The following is an 18,246-nucleotide window of genomic DNA, read 5'->3' as shown; positions in this document are numbered from 1 at the left end:
TTAAATAATGAAACTCATCATGTATCTAGGGGAGAGTGCTCTCCTGTTCAGGATGGGCTAGAGCCAGTGTCTATGTCGCCCACCCCAACGATTTCAGCAAGAGCAATTGCTGCACTTGCACGCTCCTCTAGGGGTGTTAAATGTGTATCCAGGGGAGGACCCCCACAAGTTCCTTGGGCATGTTTGTGCGCCCACACCATTTTCGCTTTCAGGCGCCCTTTATAGTCTGCCCATCTGTGCAAATGACAAAGATTATGCCGTGAAATAGCAGTTTACAAACCGAAAAGCAACTTCATTGTGTACTTTTGCTAATCACACAAAATAACGAAACAAATACAGTGTAAAATGTGTGGGCTTTTCCAGCGTGGATAATGTAGAAAACTGAACATGTTAATGTGATAAAGTCCCATGGTGATTTTGTATTAGAACTAAGGCTCTGATAGAGAAATGACTTACAGACACAAGGTGGGTTAAGGTCACAGTTGTCTAACTAGTACTATGGTTACAGTCATCCAACCTAAATTGGGCTTTAGAACAAACATTTGATTTGTACCGTTTCTGAGCTTCTTGCGTTGTACGGTCGACGGTAAATATTTGATTTATTTTGTGGTGATTTCTGCCCATTTTTGAGCGCCTTCATGGCCTGTTATTGGGCGATTATCAGTGTGGAAAAGCAAGATGACTTGCTCCACTAGTACTTCCAGCTCCGCGTCTGTGAAATTTGGCCTCCGGCGGCTTGGCAGCCCTGGAGTCCTCTCAGAGCTGGGACCTGCATCAGACATATTGCTCTAGAAAAGAAAAGGAGTATGTTTATTGGCAAAGCAAACAGTCAGATTCAATGAAACATTGTAGGCCAACCCACCCCCTTACAGATTGCATTTGCCAGCCTCCAACCTATGTATCAAGCACATGCCCCTTAATCTAAAAAACATTGTTGTTTCTATATATAACCAACAGTCACTTAGGCAACTGTATTTTAAAATTATTTGGCTAAAATAACTAATTCAACATTCTACTAATACTACCACTCTCCACTTTATATTTTATTACATTGTTTATCACGTTCCCAACACAGTTAACTCACCTATCTCCCATTCAAAATCCTGAGCAGGAACACAAGAATGTGATTGGAAATGTAAGGTGATTGTAAAATACAGTCACCACCAGGATTTTTTTATTTTTGGATTCATCCAAATAAGTGCATAGATACATTTGCAGTAATCGGACCATCAATGCTATATTCAACTTATTAGTGTGTTTGTTAGGGGGAAGCCCATTAGCAGAGTGTAGCATTAAATTGTATACTTTCCATGTACATTTTGAGGGCAAGGCCACTCATTTATTTTTTTGCAAGCAAAGTAACAAATATTTCATCCTAAAAACCTGCCTCCATAACGTGAGACAAACATTTTATCACACTACAATTAGATCACATCAAATTGTACTTACTGTTTTTTGATTAGAAAAAAAGCACCCAAAACTGACAATTGTAAACGTTACTTGGCCTGGCCTGCAAAATAGCAATTGAACAGGAATGTAAGCTAAGTCCAGGTAGAGTTTAAAAGCATGATTTGATTAATAAACCAGGTGTACACTCTCTTCCTAATTGCAGAGCACAGAGTACTCGACTCACCTGCGACGGGCGCCATGGTTTTGGAGGGAGATGAAACCATTACACACACAGGTGTCTGAAAGATCCGCGTGAGACGTGATCGCGCCCATACATGACCCAGAGAACCAATCGGAGAACAGAGTCCTCCATTTTGTGAGATAGAGGAGTACAAAATGAGGGCTACAATATTCAGCTGCCGCGAGTTAACAGTGCTCACAGAGGGCATGGATAATGTGCCCTCTGGAAGATATGTATCCAACGAGATAAAACTGCGGGCCTATCAAAGGGTCTGCAGATACCTCCGCCTGCGGCTAAACAAAAATCGGAGGATCGTCCAGCTCCAGCGCCGCTGGAGCGACCTCCGTTGGCGTCAACCCCAGCTGCTCCGGGAGGAAATTATAAGAAGTGAGTTCTCTATTAATCGCAGGAAAAGTGTGTAAACATTTATTTTTGGTATATGTATCCAAATATGTTCACCTGACATGGCCTACCACTACACGACATATCAATCTTTCTCCACACTGGAAAGGTCATTCCCCTTCCAATGCACTCAACCTGCTTTGGCTCCTGTCTCCTAAATGTGGCTGCTGGACATTTATTTTCAAACATGATTTAATGTGAAAGTTCAGAAAATGAATCCAGGTTTTTATTTCAAACTCTCCAACTCTTGACTCCAGCAACGCCGCCGGGCGGTGGTGGAGGAGGAGGAAGAGGAGAAGCCACAGCTGGAGCAGCCACTAACACCAACACAGCAACAGCCAGTCCAGGCTGCGGGGTATGGCATTGGCGAAGCAGACTCAGAGACGGAGGTGGAGGGGCAGGGCCAGGGAGATGAGGAGTGGGTCGAGATTTTTGCGGCTGAGCCCCAGTCCTCCACCTCCGCCTCTGGTGATGCTGAGTCAGAGTTGGAGGCGGCGCCTGAACCCGTGGCCAATCCGGCCCTGGAGGACAAAGGGCAGCTGGGGGATCAAGTGGATGAGGCATTAGGAGAGAGTACGTATTTACAGGACTTTTCAGATTGGACTACCATTGCAATGTAAATAATCCCTACTTTCAAACTACTTTCAAACATGTAGATTACAAGGTGACATCAATGTCATTGGTTTCAATCATAATGGCCCCACAAATGTGATTTTGAGAAAACCAGAAAACCACAGCCAGAGCCATCTTAACACATGGGCACGCACACGAACAGATGGGCCCGATAGGCTTTTCAATTTGTCAGTATATAATTCTATTGTTTGTTAATTCAAATCTAAACCAATTTAATTTGAATTCCTGTGAGTGGTTGTGTAGGTAGAGCCCCACTGTAGTGCTTTGCCCTGGGGCCTATAATGCTGTTAAGACCACCCTGTCCATGCCCCTCTCCCTGGGGCACACCAGAATGTAGTACATCTATAAAAATGCTACACCAAAGCCTTATCAACGTTTAATGTGCGGCCAAATGCTTTTGGAGCCAGAGGCCGAACAGTTTAAAGTAATGTAACAGTACACATCTCTAGTAATTCCTGTTTGTTTGACAAAATAGGTTTACATGTATCTTTTTTTTTTTTTTTTTTTTGGTTTCTTTCAGCACACATGGAGGAAGCTGACAGTTGGCCTCCCCCCCCCCTCATCAACATTGACTGAAATGAGGGCAGAAATGTCTGCATTTATATTAAAAATAAAAAACCTGCAAAAAGAACAGGACACATATATTGACAATTTAAAAAAAAAAATGAACTACTGGTCTACATTGTCTGAATAATTTTTTTGATTTCCTTATGTTATTTTCATGTAAATAGTTTAATTCCATAATGTAAATATGTTTGTATTTTTGAATATTTTTCTAATTATATAAGTTATAAAAAAAGATTCATTGGTGTGTGTCTTTATTCATCTAATTACCCAACATGTGGCAGTAAGGACAAAAGAGATAATCCCAAAAGAGTAACATTTAAAGAAGATGGTTTGTTTAGAACTCCATCATCATTTCGATAGCAGAAAAAGTTTTGATTTGCTCTTCGCATGTCATCAAAAAGGAACATGTGCCCTCCACCAACAAGCCACCCCTCTAAGAGGTATGGCATCTGTAGGCCCTGTGTGCAAGATAAAGTCCAAAAGGTCAAACACCCTAGCTAGTTAACAATTTCCCCAAATCATGTGTCATTGTAGTGATAGTCCAAGGTTACGTTCAAGTGTCAGAGCAGAGCCAGTCACACGTTGAAGAGAACTTCGAAACTGTACCCAGAAGTGGCGTAAGTGGTGTAAGGCAGAAGTGCAAGTGATGCAAAGCTCCATGGTACTGGAGTGTGGTGAGCGTCCTGTTTGGATAAAGCTGAGTACATCACATAACCTGTATATCGTGGATCCAGATGAAAGTCGGTTTGCAGGCAATGTTGCATTTAACTCCAAGGAAGCTGTCCCCTACAAACCCCCCCCCCCCCCCCTTAGTCCATTCGTAGTAATAAATGTCAGCAGTCACATAATAATGTGCATGTGAACTGTGGGCCCTGAGGCTTTTCGAAAGTTCCCCCCAAAAAATGAGTTTTTTACAATACAGGACAATTAGGAGGGCATATTTTACAATGTGGTTGAGCATGTAGAACAAATCAAAATTAAAAAATAAAACCATTGTGTCAAGTTCCTGCGTTTCTTTTTAGCATAATGATTACAGTTCACACAATTGTTATGAGTATGCTTGGTATTTGAACTCATGCCTGCTGTGTTGTGAGTTCAAAGTGCTAACCACTGAGCTACCTGTGAGATCCCTATTTTGTCAGTAATTTGTGTGAATAATGAAGAGTACTATTAAGTGTCAGTTGCCTGTGTAGCACGCATGCTGTATTGTTGGTGTTCTTCCTGGTTATTTCAAATCTCAGGTTGTGCTAGTGGGTAGCACTCTCACTTTCCATAAAGGCAGTCATGCATTCTAATCCAGACACAAACCCTTTATCTGAGTGGGGGTTGTATACGCTCTTGTGTGTGTGTGTGTGTGTGTGTGTTTCCTTTATAGAAGAGTATGCTATGCATTTTCCTGAAAACCCAGATGGATTTCTAGTACAACATACATTTTTTATAGATTCATTATTCATGTACTTTTAATGTAACCATGTCCATGCATTTTGCGTACTATACGGCGACTTGAAATCCAAAAAACAGAAAGGCCTTCAGCAATGTGTGTTTTAGGTAATAGTGTGTATTACGCTAATTAATAGCAAACGAAAAACATCGTTCACAGTGTTCCACATCATTGTTATTTGCCAATGATTAATCAGTACAGAGCTATCCCGTGAAAATAAGCCACAGGCATTGTGTTGTGTTATGTGTAAACAAACTGTTCGGACCTCCCACATTGGGTGTCACGTATACATTGCTTAGCTTGACGTCAATTGCTTGTGATCCGTCGCTTGTGCTTGTACCTTGTTTAAAGATCCGCAGGTGGGTGTGTTTTTTGAGTTTGCGATTTTTATTTCTCTCGCGTAAGTGTCTGTCTCACTCAAAGTATGCAACGCAAATACGGATGCGTTTGCGTACCTTGATGAATCGGGCCCCTAGTTCTCATTTATTTAGTACTTTCAACAAAATGACAGCTAAAATCTGATTGGTTGCTATAGGCACCATCTCCAAACTCGCAGTTTAGTAAATATGCCCACAGAACTCATTGGTTATTATTTATAATATCAAACCTTTTAATGTGTTTAGTTTATACAGTAATATATTAATATCAATTTTACATACAATATATTCTGTGAAAATGTATGTCATCAGTTAGTACAAAGTTTGCAACATTATGTATTTATGAGGTCATGAAATGAATTGTGCATGCTATGCTATAAAGTATTGAAATTAATCTATATAATTTTGTTGACAAAACTGTAACTGTTTCTCTATCTCATACTCATCTGTAGGGTCAGTGCTGGAATGAAATTTGTGCTTCCCACAGGTGAAACAGCTGTTGACACTTACCCCACATGGCTGAAATTTCACATAGGAATCAACAGCTATGCATTATATCCAAGACAAGACCCCCTCATTCCCATCCTGCTTAAAGAAATGTCTACACAAAGCATTCTTAACTCCGGTAACAATCTATCCACAGATCTTTCCATCTTTTGTACTAGAATATTTGTGTGCTATTAAATAGATTTTAGTGAGCCCTACATCTGGCACTACATTTCTCCTGTACATGATCAACTAATAGGTAGGATACGGCACTGTCATCAGTTAAAAGCACTAAATGTTGCCTTCTCCTGCCTTCTCTCACAGGAAACTTTGGACAGAATTCTCACATGTAACTTTCAGCAGTGTATTACATTGGCATATCAGATACAGAGGGCAGTATTTGCACTGCTGAAGTGTCAGAATATGTGTATGGAGTGGGTTTGGCTTTTTACCAGGGTGCAACACTTAGTTACATGGCTTCACAGCATTGGCAAAGCCAGGAGGGCGATCGGGGCAATCACTCCGCCCTAGCAGCGGAAGCATACATTTTAAATTGCCAAGATGCCCATCAAAGGGCGAGGGACTAACCTGGACCAGCCAATTAGAATGAAGGGGGCGTGACTATGATAAATCATCCCCACCCAAAAAAAAATAAAGTTTAGGTCCGCCCCTGCTCAACACTGCATGCACCAGCCTTTGCACTAGAGATGTTCACTGACCCCCTTGTTTTGGTTTTGGTTTTGGATCTGGATCTGGATCAACTTCATGTTTTGGTTTTGGATCCCGATATTTTTCTAAAATCCCTATTTTTTTTTGCTAAAATCACAAGATTTTGCTCTTTTTTTATCCCTACATTATTATTAACCTCATTAACATTAATTTCTAGTCATTTCCAGTCAATTTTTGTCAAGTGACAAGAACACTGCTACCCCTCCTGTTTCTGTATGAGCAATGGCACTGAGCAATGGCACTGGAGACTGGAGAGTGACAAGAACACTGCTACCCCTGTTTCTGTGTGAGCAATGCCACTGAGCAATGTCACTGGAGACTGGAGAGTGACAAGAACACTTCTACCCATGTTTCTCTGTGAGCAATGGCGCTGGATCTCCTGGGGATTAAGTTACTTATGGAATCTAAAACCTGCGAGATCCGACAACGCAACGATGATGTTTTGCCTCGATTCAGATCCAAGGGTGCGTGAAAGTAAAGAGACGGCTCTCAAGCCTACTCGGATCCCCTAAGTTCAGGTGGGCCCAGTTTTCAGAGAACCGAGACTGAGCATCTCTACTCTGCACATGCTCAGAAGACTAGAGCTTCATCAGCCAGCATGGACTGATCTGGCATTATATTTGCCATTGCTTGTTACCATATGTCCTCAGTTTCTGTGGCAACAACAAGGAGAACATGACAGCTTAAGTGTATTTAACAGGTATTTGATGCAGCTGCTCTTGCATCACATCACGTGGCATGCATCTCTGTGACCGTTCATAGAATGGCTTTTGAATAAGGTAGTACTGTAGGTTGTCATCTGCCTCAATTTGCTGTCTTAGGTACCAAGGGACTGAAGTGGAAAATGCTAAAGTTAAACCAACTACGCTTGAGAAAAATAAGAGATAAATGGATTGATTTAATAAAATACATTATACTTGTGACAGGATGGTCCGCCTATGCCACCCAGTCTGTTGTTGCTGGGAAACGTCTGGGCTTACTTTTCCACCATTCCCTTTCTTTATCCCAAATGCGCCCTCTAACCGCAGTAAGAGGGGCTTAAGCTGCTGCCACCACTGGACTCTTTCACGGCATCCAGGACCACGTTCCTTCTGGGTAACTGTCGCTGCGAGGATTCCCACTTGCTGGTACTTCTGGCCTCTTCTTATAGATCAGGATTGCTGTGGATGGATCCCCCCTTGCCTATCACACTGGCCAGAGTTGCTGGGTAGCGGTCAGAGGGTCAGAGTGGTGTTACTGGAAAGCTGAGCCCAAACCTCAGAATAGCCGAGAACGGATTAAAGTTGGGTCTAATCTGTAGGTCACAGGAATTTCAGCATGGAAGAAGTTGTCAAGAAGGTCTTTGAAGCAAGTGATATTTGCTCAAGTGCCCTGATAAGGACAGTTCACACTGGTTTAAAGTACCAGTGATCAAGAGGAAGAAACAAGAATGATACATTTCAGTACAAACCAGTGTTGTTTTATACAGTTTTGGACACAGCCTCACAACTTGCGATGGTTTGAAAAGCCACCCCTGATGTCTGAGTTATTTTTAGTATCAGGATACAAAATATTTCCCCAAACATGTATTCAATTGTTGGTCACTCACATTGACTAGACTTACTTAGCATTTCCTGCTATTAGCAAAACAGACTCCCTCCCCACATTTACCTAATTGGAGATTTCCTCTAGCAAAGTTACAAAACCCCAAACAAAACATTTTCTATACTAAAATACACACAATATCAAAAATAAATACATTTGCAATTAAATAAATAAACGCCCTGTGCTATTTCCTTTAAATAAATTTATACCATAAGTTATTTATAAGCCAAAATATTATATTAAAAATAGTGAAAACTCTTGTCGGATCTTGTACACAATTTAATAATATAACAAAATGTTATAGGGACAAAAGGGAAAAGAAATACATATCAAATTAAAAATATCTGTTGTCTTCCCTTTTAAGAATCAAATGTGAATCTTCTTCCCTGCAGTAGTCCAAGTGGAAATGTCAATGAAATAATATAGCCGAAATGGTAATGAATTAAGTACTACAAGCTGGAGAGGTCAATCTAAGATCAGATTCAACTAGATAGTGCTGCTAGCAGTTTTTATCATCATTGTATGTTGTTGAATATGCAGAATTGCAGATACGTCCATGTCTCCTTGTGTCATATTTATGTCTCTACGCGGCCTACACTTGTCCACCCCTAACTACCCATGTTGGAGATGCAAATCAACAATACACAAAAAAACTATACCGACGAATGCATACACTTTTTTGGTGCACATGAGCAGTATGAAATGAGTATCGTACATTTTGGTAGTGAAGTAGTCATTGAGGAATTATACTGGTTTTTGATGACTATGTAATGGTTATTGGCAGTTTTACAATATTTGTCATTCACGTCGTCTCTGCCCTATTGGAGCTTACACTCTAAATTTATACTAAGGGTGTGCTAAATTCAAGTACACACCAGCACATCTGACATTTCATACTTGTTTTTCAGCTGTATCTCTTGCTCCAGCTACAAGGCTAGTCTAAGTCCTGAGTACTAGTGATGACAAATAAATGACTCCCTTTTAATGACTGGTGACACACACATACAGACACACCAGGAAAGGGAGGAAAGCCACTTGAAATGTTTATTAGATGGCCATGTAACTTAAAGGCTCCTTGATAGATAAGGAGTCAGGGTAAAATATTCTGTCTCTGACAGGAAAAAAATGGCTGAGAGCAATGTAATCATGTAATGTAAATAACGTGTATTAACAATAATATATTTTAAATCAAAGATTAGCTGAACAAAATCACAGTAAAAATAACATTCAGTTATAGCATTAAATAAAGACAACCAATGATATAATTTAGCAGTAGAATGTAATATAAAAAATCTGTAACAACATTGATGAAGAGTATAATACTAAAGAATGGGTCCTTCGTAAAGAAGACAATGAAGAACATAACTTTCGGTTGTATCTACAACAATAATATTTACGAGGATGAAGTCAATGATATGGGTAGAAGCCCCAGGATATATAATATCTGGTAAGAAGATAATGATGGTTAGTAATCCCTTGAACAAGAACAAACACAGATGGGTCTGATTCATGAAGGCACTTATACTGAGCGCAACATGTGATTGTTTGAAAACACACGCAAGTCGGCTCTGCGTACTCCAGAATTCAACAGGGAACAGATCTGAAGATACGTGGGCTGTTGAATTCGGGTGTAGGTCTGCTCTGCTCGACTACAGACACTGCAGGAAACGTCAATGTCTATGTGGAATATACAGTTGCAAAATAACGTAAAGAAAAAAAAATTTGAATTAGTGTCAGCTGTTAATAATATAAGCATTAATGACAAAACAGTTACAAATCTAAATTTATATATATATACATATATACGTGTATATATATATATATATATATATATATATATATATTGGAGATGTTCACAGATCTGGTCTAAAATCCCTATTTTATTTTGCTAAAGTCACAATTTTCTTTCTTTTTTCCCCCTTCATTATTATAAACCTAAATAAAACTAATTTCAAGTCATTTGCAGTCAACTTTGACCACCTCACAGGTCACAATATTATTTTCATACACTTTCAAACAAAGACTGTAGTGACCTGGCTGGATGGTAAGTTACAGAACAATAACTCAAACACACAGCAGTTCCTAGCACATCTAGGAAACATTTCCACACAGTAGCGTCACTAAAGAAAGGTGGTGCAATTAGCAATGGAGCTCTCCTCTTTGTGTTTTACCTATATAATACAGATGTCAGGTGCCGTCTCCGCGCTCTCCACAGGCGCCATAGACGGACACCTTCTCTCCGTAATCCACGTCCTGTTGCCTAGCAGCAGAACTCTATCTCTACTCACCTGTCTGCAGCCAGCATGTCTAAACCGCCTAATCTCCCTAACCCAATCAGGAGGCACATTAGGGTATATAAGGCAGCCTCTGACACAGGTCTAGTGCCAGAGTATTGGTTCTACCCTGCCCCAGCATTTAGTTGCATTCCTGTTCCTGACCTCCTGTGTAAAGACTCCTTGGCTTGTTTGACCTCTCTTCCGGATTTCCTTTGTACTTCACTGCCCGCACTGGTATTGACCTTTGGACCGTCCCTGACTACTCTTGCCTACTCTCCGTGGTACCTCGCTTCCTTGGTTTCGACTCGGCCTGTCTGACTACCCTCTATTCGCTGCACTGGTGACTTCCTGGGAGAACCGCGACCTGCACATCGCACGCAGCAAAGCCCAAACCTCCTTGCGGGGGTCCCTGGTGAACACCGGTGGTGTGTTAGACTCCGCGCCTCTCAGGTTAGTAGCGCTAATACCAGTCAGTGATATTCTCTGTGTAAAAGTGTGACAACAGTACAATGTGACTGCATATATTGAAGAACAAGCCTGCTGGACCTATTATTTGTATTTCAGCAATGACAATTAGCAATGGAGCAATGGAGCTTTCCTGAATGTCACTGGAGACCTTGAAGAACACTGCTACCTCTCCTTTTTCTATTCTACCTATGACGCTGCCCAACTGCACTAGAGATTGACAAGAACTGTGCTACCCCTTCAGTGTCCCTCTGTGAAATGGCGCTGGATCACTGTGGAGGGCGGTACTTATAGAATCCAAAGCTTGTGAAATCCGATGACGTAATGATGACGTTTTTGCCTCATTTTCAATTCCGAGGGCACGCGAAAGTACAGAGTCGACTCGGATGTGCCTGCGCATCTCATCGCATTTCAAATATATATATATATATATATATATATATATATATATATATATATATATATATATATATAAACACATTACATTTATAGGATGATCTTAATGTCTACTAAAATTAAAATAAATGTTTATAGTTGCTCCTGACTGCACATGCTATAACACATGTTGCAATATGCATACGAGACTGTCAACATGACTAGTACTCAGGACTTTGACTAGCCATGTAGCTGGAGCAAGAGATATGGCAGAAAACAAGTGACTTTGAGATGCCCAAAGCTTGATTTGGATGTAGCTGCGTGTGCTTGAGTTTTTTCGCCCCGTCCTTGCCCCATTCACTCCCAGAAATCATAGGCTGTAGTAAGTGTCCTTTAGTGAATGTTGCTGCGTTTAGTTGCGTATGATCTGGTTCTGGGTATTCGCGGAGTGAATTTGCATGTGATACACATCAGCAGATACGTGCCTTGATGAATCAGGCCCAGATGTGTGTAAAAGATGAGGGGAGGAGTAGTGGTGGCAGTGTAGGCATGTTCAAGGCCAGATCTCTAGCTCAAACTATCTGCAGTACTGGTGTTATGCTGTATGTAGTTAGTTACTCACACTTGCTGTGGATGTTGACCTGTTCTGAAAACCAAGAATGCCCTTTGGATCAAAGGCCTGGATGGATCTCCAATGACTCTCCTCTGTAGGCTGTAATGTAGAAGTAGTAGTATTAGAAGGGAACTGGAACTGAACAGTATACTCTGCAAGCAAAAGTAATATTTCAGAACTCCCTCTGAACTGGACTTGAACTTCCTTGGGACTGGTCCCGCACTTCTACTTATCTTTAGCAGCTTGTACTTGACCTCTGACAGCTTAGTCTCTGTCAGTGGCAGACGTCCGACTGGGATAATAATATCATCATCATCTATTTATTTATATAGCACTGTACAGCGAACTCATTCACATCAATCCATGCCCCATTGGAACTTATGATCTAAATCCTCTCATATATACACACACACAGACTGTCAGAGAGTATTATAATTAATATAATACTAATTCTTAATTTATTTGGCGCCTTTCTCTCAATAGGACTGAAAGCATTTTACATTGTTGCAGATTGTGAGGCAAGTCTCTGTAAGACTTGCAGCTCCATCTAAGGGAGTGGTAGTTTTTCTCCTCATTTCTAGTCTCACTATAAGGGCCCTTTCTGTATAAGCCTTTCGTTGCGGCACATATTTCCACAGCACCCACTCTCCCAGTGACCTTTATTCACTCTGACAGACTTAGTGCTCTCCTTCTGCTATCGGCATTGCTTGATGAAGTGGTAGTCCCAGCAATGGCTGCACCTATTTCGTTTCTGCTTGCGCCCCCAGACTTCTACTCCTTCTTCCTCTGCTTTGTTGTGAATCTCCTTGCGTTTGGAGGGCTCTGATGTAATTTGTTCCTAGTCTGCTCCTTAGGCATGCTGGGAAATGTAGAGTACCATACCTTAGCAGCATTGGAGTGTCTGATGCAGGTCGCTCATCTTCTCATCTTTCATCTGTGACTTAATTCCTGGAACATGAGCTGGGTCTCAGGGTTATACTAGTATAAGAAATTTGGGTTCTAGCCTTCTATAATCTATGCAAGATAAAACTCTGGCTTGTTAAAAATGCACAGCAAGTTACAGGTAAAGTATAATCAGGTCAGAATATGGGTACAAGTGGACAGGGATGGAACAGTGTATAGCCGGGCCCCATACCAATTTTTTTGTAGGGGCCCAGTGGTGCCACTCTAGACTTCCAGGCCCCTCTGCTCTGCTCTTAGAACTAATCAGGGGCCTCTTCTGAGCATTTGCGCTCTGATGCATGCACCCATCGTGCATGCGCCAGTGAAGAGGCTCTTCAAAGAGCATAACTATGGCTTTGGATAGGGGGGTTGGGCAACCTGGCATTGCAGTCCTCTCTCCAGATCTGGACCTCTAGCTGCAGCATCCCAAGTGGGCAAGAACTCGTATGCAGGTATAAAGATTCCAGCCTGTGCAGGACTTTATGAGCTATTTGGGCAGATATATAATAAGTCTCTATTTTCTACCTTAGGCTGTTGTCACACAGACATATAAGATTACCTTATCTGTTCTCAGCCATGGAGCGCAGACTGTTGTTGGTTGGTAATAAGGGTTTCCTTGGTTGATGTCCGTGGCGTATAGTTGTGAAGATTTGGTCCTGGTCTGTGGTTCCTAATACGTTGAGCTCGGGTAAGGATTGTGGAGTTAGTATTAATACACAATGAGGTAATGGGTAGACTGTATATGGAGAAGGGGGGAGTGAGTTCAGGGGGGAGAGAGGGGAGGTAGTAAAGGTTGCTGTTGGTATATGGAGTAGGAAGAACGTGTAGGTTCAGATAGGAGGCGTATGGGAAAAAGGAAGAAGGAAATGTATAGGTGGATGCAGAGGGGTGTAGTGGTGTAGGGAAAGTTAGGCTGAGTTTAAAAATGGGCAGGGTAAGAGGTAGGTGGCAAGATAGGAGATAGATTGAATATGAAAGTGATGAGAGTGGGAAGTAAAGCAGATATATGGTGTTTGAGAGGGGTGATTGTAAAGGTGTAGTCAAGGGGGATCACTCACCCCTCTCAAACACCATATACCTGCTTTACTCTACTTCCAGAACACATAACTCCCTTCTCTGCACTTGTACCCATATGTCCAAATCCTCTAACACCAGTCACCACTATTCCCAGATTTGTTCACATTTTCACACTCTCATCACTTTCATATACCTCTTACCCTGCCTATTTTGGAACTCAGCCTAACTTTCCCTACACCACCACACCCCTCTGCTTCTGACTATACATTTCCTTCTCTCTTTTTTTATACGCCTCCTATCTGCACCTACACATTCTTCCTACTCTATACACCAACAGCCACCTTTACTACCTCCCCCCTCTCCCACCTGTACCCATCCCCCCCCTGCCCAGACACACCCTACCTACTTACGCCTTGTGTATTAATACTAACTCCACTATCCTTACCCGAACTCGACACATTGGGCACCACAGACCAGGACCAAATCATCACAACTATACCCCATGGACAGCAACAACCAAGGAAACCTTAACTACCAACCAACTGCAGTCTGCGCTTCAAGGCTGAGAACAGATAAGTATTATTTTTTCTAGGATTACTAGGTGGAGGAACCAGTGTTCTGTAGTGCATCCACACTTACACTTACACCCTACCAGCCAAGCGCAATTAGTAAATCTTTACACTTTATCAGATTACCTTACTTTTTCAGACACCTAATGGGTTAACATAATTGTCTGTCAAACAGGAAGTTCTAAAGAGCTTTCTGTTTGCTTAAACACAGCATGCATGGAATGAAATCAATCCAACTGATCCAAAAACATTCAGTTAACCATTAGAATTAATAACTACAAGAAGCTAAAATGAGAATGAGCTGCTGTTAATGATAGTATTCCCTACCAAGAAAATGCACAGAGCTGCTTGTTTGAATTATGTGCGTGTCTAGCAATTCAAAGTTTAGCATTGGTCACTTGAAACATTGGAAGACTTGTAATGGGACAATATAACAAATATTTCATTAAAAAATCTCTTTATTCATAAGGTTATGTGTTTCCAACCTCAAATACGTCACAGATTCAAAAAGTGATACGCCCTCTATTGTTTTGAACAGTAAGCTCTTATGGAAAGTATTTATTTTCGATAAAATAAAATAACCCTTTTCCATGACTGCAGAGTTGAATGGCAGAACTACTGCTACTGCAAGAAGTGCAGCTACTACAGGGCCCTGAGGGGAGTGGGCCCGATAATGTCAGATCACCCTCCTGAGGCCCCCGCTCTGCTCTCAAAAGAGCGGTTGTTGGACATTTGTCAGCATGCAAAAGGCTTTCTCTGCCTGTGCCTCCGCTCTGCTCCTCTGAGATCAGAGTAGGGTTCAGGGAGGTTGGAGCCGCATCAACAAGCACCCCTCCATATTTTCAATGGGACCCAGCTATGCAGTGTTTCCCTCCAGGATGTGTTGCTAAAATTTTTATTAATTTTCTAAAAAAACAACATCTAAGACTGAAAGGATTAGAGTAAAAGAGAAGGATAAAAATGAACATTAAATTCATCACTGGGGACACATTTTTAGACTAACATTCTGACTCTTGCACTTGTGCAGTGGTACAAGATAGAGGGAAAAAACAATGTTCACAGGAGTAATAAAATGAAGTAGCCTACTTCTCACTAGACTGCAATAATAGTTAAGAATCATTCAGCTCTCAGTTCCACTTTACAGATTTTACCCCCTACTGCTACCTACTTGTCTCCAACCTTAACCTTCCCATAGTAACAAGTGGCTCAGGAAACAACCTAACAGAAGACCTGAGAAAATGTGACATCTTTAACTCCCTGTTGCTATAATCTATGTAACCCTTGACCTGTATTTTTTCATTGACTGACCTGATCTAGCTGTTTTGTTTGTCAGAATTGAAGGAGATAGCAGTCAGCTGGGGATGGACATGGTAATCTGAAGCTGTTTTCTGGTAGTCTTTATATATCAACAACATTGGAGTAAAATATTAACAACAATATATATAAAGTTTGCTACAAGCTGTCCACACTCCAAAGATCAATACATCTATTCATATTATTATATTAAGGCATTCAATAACATTTTTGTTTTAATTTGATATTGTTGAATGTACTTAGTTAGACAATAAAATATCCATTATTGGAAAGCAGCAGAAAATATACTGTACATTAACGGTTATCCGTGATCTTAGTCTTTTATTCCTACAAAAAGTACTGCAGTTTTCCAGTGTGATTGTACACATCAGTTATTTATTATTACATAATCACATTATTTTTATTAGTCCAGCACTTCTAGTCATTCTCCTTTGTATGTTTTAAACCAGTTAAAAATTGAAAGCACAAGAAATGTTATAGAGATTATTTTCTTGGTTCAACTGATTATTCTCCCAATGTTTCTTGTAGTTCAGAAACCCGGTGGGACACAGCTTAAACTGCTTATGACATTTCCAAACTATGGACAGGCTCTCTTCAAACCCATGAAGTGAGTATTGAACTGGGAGGTAGCACAGTAAACAAAATATGAGGAGAGTTGAACTATCTGGTAGATCTATGTCTCTCCCAGTCATAATAAAGATTAGAAAATGAAAGAGCGTTATAATGTCCATGCCAATGTTGGTGAGGGTGGCAATGATAAATTTATTTTAGATACCAGTGTCTTGTTGGCATATAAAAGTAATCAATCTGCAAAATTAAATAAAAATATTCTATAGTATAAGTGTTGGAGAAAGAAATTCTCCCATATACAGTCAAGTCCATAAATATTAGGACATCGACACAATTCTCATGTTTTGGGCTCTATACACCACCACAATGGATTTGAAATGAAACTAACAAGATGTGCTTCAACTGCAGACTTTCAGCTTTAATTTAAGGGGAATTTACATCCAAATCAGGTGAACGGTGTAGGAATTACAACGGTTTCTATATGTGCCTCCCACTTTTTAAGGGACCAAAAGTAATGCAACAAACTAAACAATCCTACATCAAACTTTGACTTTTTAATACTTTGTTGCAAATCCTTTACAGTCAATTACAGCCTGAAGTCTGGAACGCATAGACATCACCAGACGCTGGGTTTCATCCCTGGTGATGCTCTGCCAGGCCTCTACTGCAAATGTCTTCAGTTCCTGCTTATTCTTGGGGCATTTTCCCTTCAGTTTTGTCTTCATCAATTGAAATGCATGCTTAATCAGATTCAAGTCAGGTGATTGACTTGGCCATTGTTAGCCTTAAAAAATTCTTTGGTTGCTTTTGCAGTATGCTTCGGGTCATTGTCCATCTGCACTTTGAAGCGCCGTCCAATGACTTCTAAAGCATTTGACTGAATATGAGCAGATAATATTGCCTGAAACACTTCAGAATTCATCCTGCTGCTTTTGTCAGCAGTAAATAAATACAAGGGAACCAGTTCCATTGGCAGCCAAACATGCCCACGCCATGACAATACCACCACCATGCTTCACTGATGAGGTGGTTGTTTTGGATCATGAGCAGTTCCTTTCCTTCTCCATACTCTTCTCTTCCCATCACTCTGGTACAAGTTGATCTTTCTCTCATCTGTCCATAGGATTTTGTTCCAGAACTGTAATGGCTTTTTTAGATGTTGTTTGGCAAACTCTAATCTGGTCTTCCTGTTTTTGGGGCTCACAAATGGTTTACATCTTGTGGTGAACCCTCTATATACAATCTTGTGAAGTCTTCTCTTGATTGTTGACTTTGACACATATACACCTACCTCTTGTGAAGGGGTTTTTCTTCACCAGGGAATAAATTCTTCTGCAATCCACCACAGTTGTTTTCCGTGGTCTTCCGGGTCTTTTGGTGTTGCATAGCTCTCCGGTACGTTTTTTCTTTTTAAGAATGTTCCAAACAGTTGATTTGGCCACACTTAATGTTTTTGCTATCTCTCTGATGGGTTTGTTTTGATTTTTCAGCCTAATGATGGCTTGCTTCACTGATAGTGACAGCTCTTTGGATCTCATATTGAAAGTCGACAGCAACAGATTCCAACTGCAAATGTCACACCTAGAATCAACTCCAGACCTTTTACCTGCTTAATTGATGATGAAATACTGAGGGAATAGCCCACACATGTCCATGAAATAGCTTTTGAGTCGATTGTCCCATTACTTTTGGTCCCTTAATAAGTGGGAGGCACATATAGCAACCGTTGTAATTCCTACACCGTTCACCTGATTTGGATGTAAATACCCTCAAATTAAAGCCGAAAGTCTGCAGTTAAAGCACATCTTGTTAGTTTCATTTCAAATCCATTATGGTGGTGTATAGAGCCTAAAATATGGGAATTGTGTTGATGTCCCAATATTTATGGACTTGACTGTATATTGTTATGAGTTAAAAAAAAAAATTATTTGATAAAGCATTGTTTTGATGTAATATATTTCAAAAGGATGTGTACAGAATTTCAAGGTAATTGTATCTCATTGCATTTCAGAGCCCACTTCACCATGTACATCTAGACAGGATCAAGTCAATTATTGAACAACAAGAGTCTAGCTAATTCACATAGATAAACTAATGAATTAATTCATTGTAAATAAAATGTATTTCTTCCAATTGGAGGCAATTAGTATTTAAATTATCAAAGGGTATTTTTTTAAAATAAAACTAGAGATGCTCACTGACCCCCGTGTTTTGGTTTTGGTTTTGGATCTGGATTACCGTCGTGTTTTGGTTTTG

At 40.6% G+C, this 18,246-nt stretch overlaps 1 protein-coding gene across 1 annotated transcript in view; it reads left to right on the top strand.

Moving 5' to 3' along the window:
* Nucleotides 1-18,246, top strand: part of LOC142099418 (extracellular serine/threonine protein kinase FAM20C-like) — a 105,980-nt gene that overhangs the window by 26,305 nt on the left and 61,429 nt on the right. Inside the window, exons 2-3 of the mRNA XM_075182838.1 lie at nt 5,503-5,675; nt 15,949-16,027. Coding sequence (XP_075038939.1) covers nt 5,503-5,675; nt 15,949-16,027 — 252 coding nt within the window. The remainder of the gene's footprint in view (nt 1-5,502; nt 5,676-15,948; nt 16,028-18,246) is intronic.

Source organism: Mixophyes fleayi, chromosome 8, assembly GCF_038048845.1.
Source record: "Mixophyes fleayi isolate aMixFle1 chromosome 8, aMixFle1.hap1, whole genome shotgun sequence".
In the NCBI taxonomy this organism is placed as follows: Eukaryota; Metazoa; Chordata; class Amphibia; order Anura; family Limnodynastidae; genus Mixophyes; species Mixophyes fleayi.
Note: the sequence above shows the minus strand (reverse complement) of the source record. Positions and strands in the feature narration are given on the sequence as shown.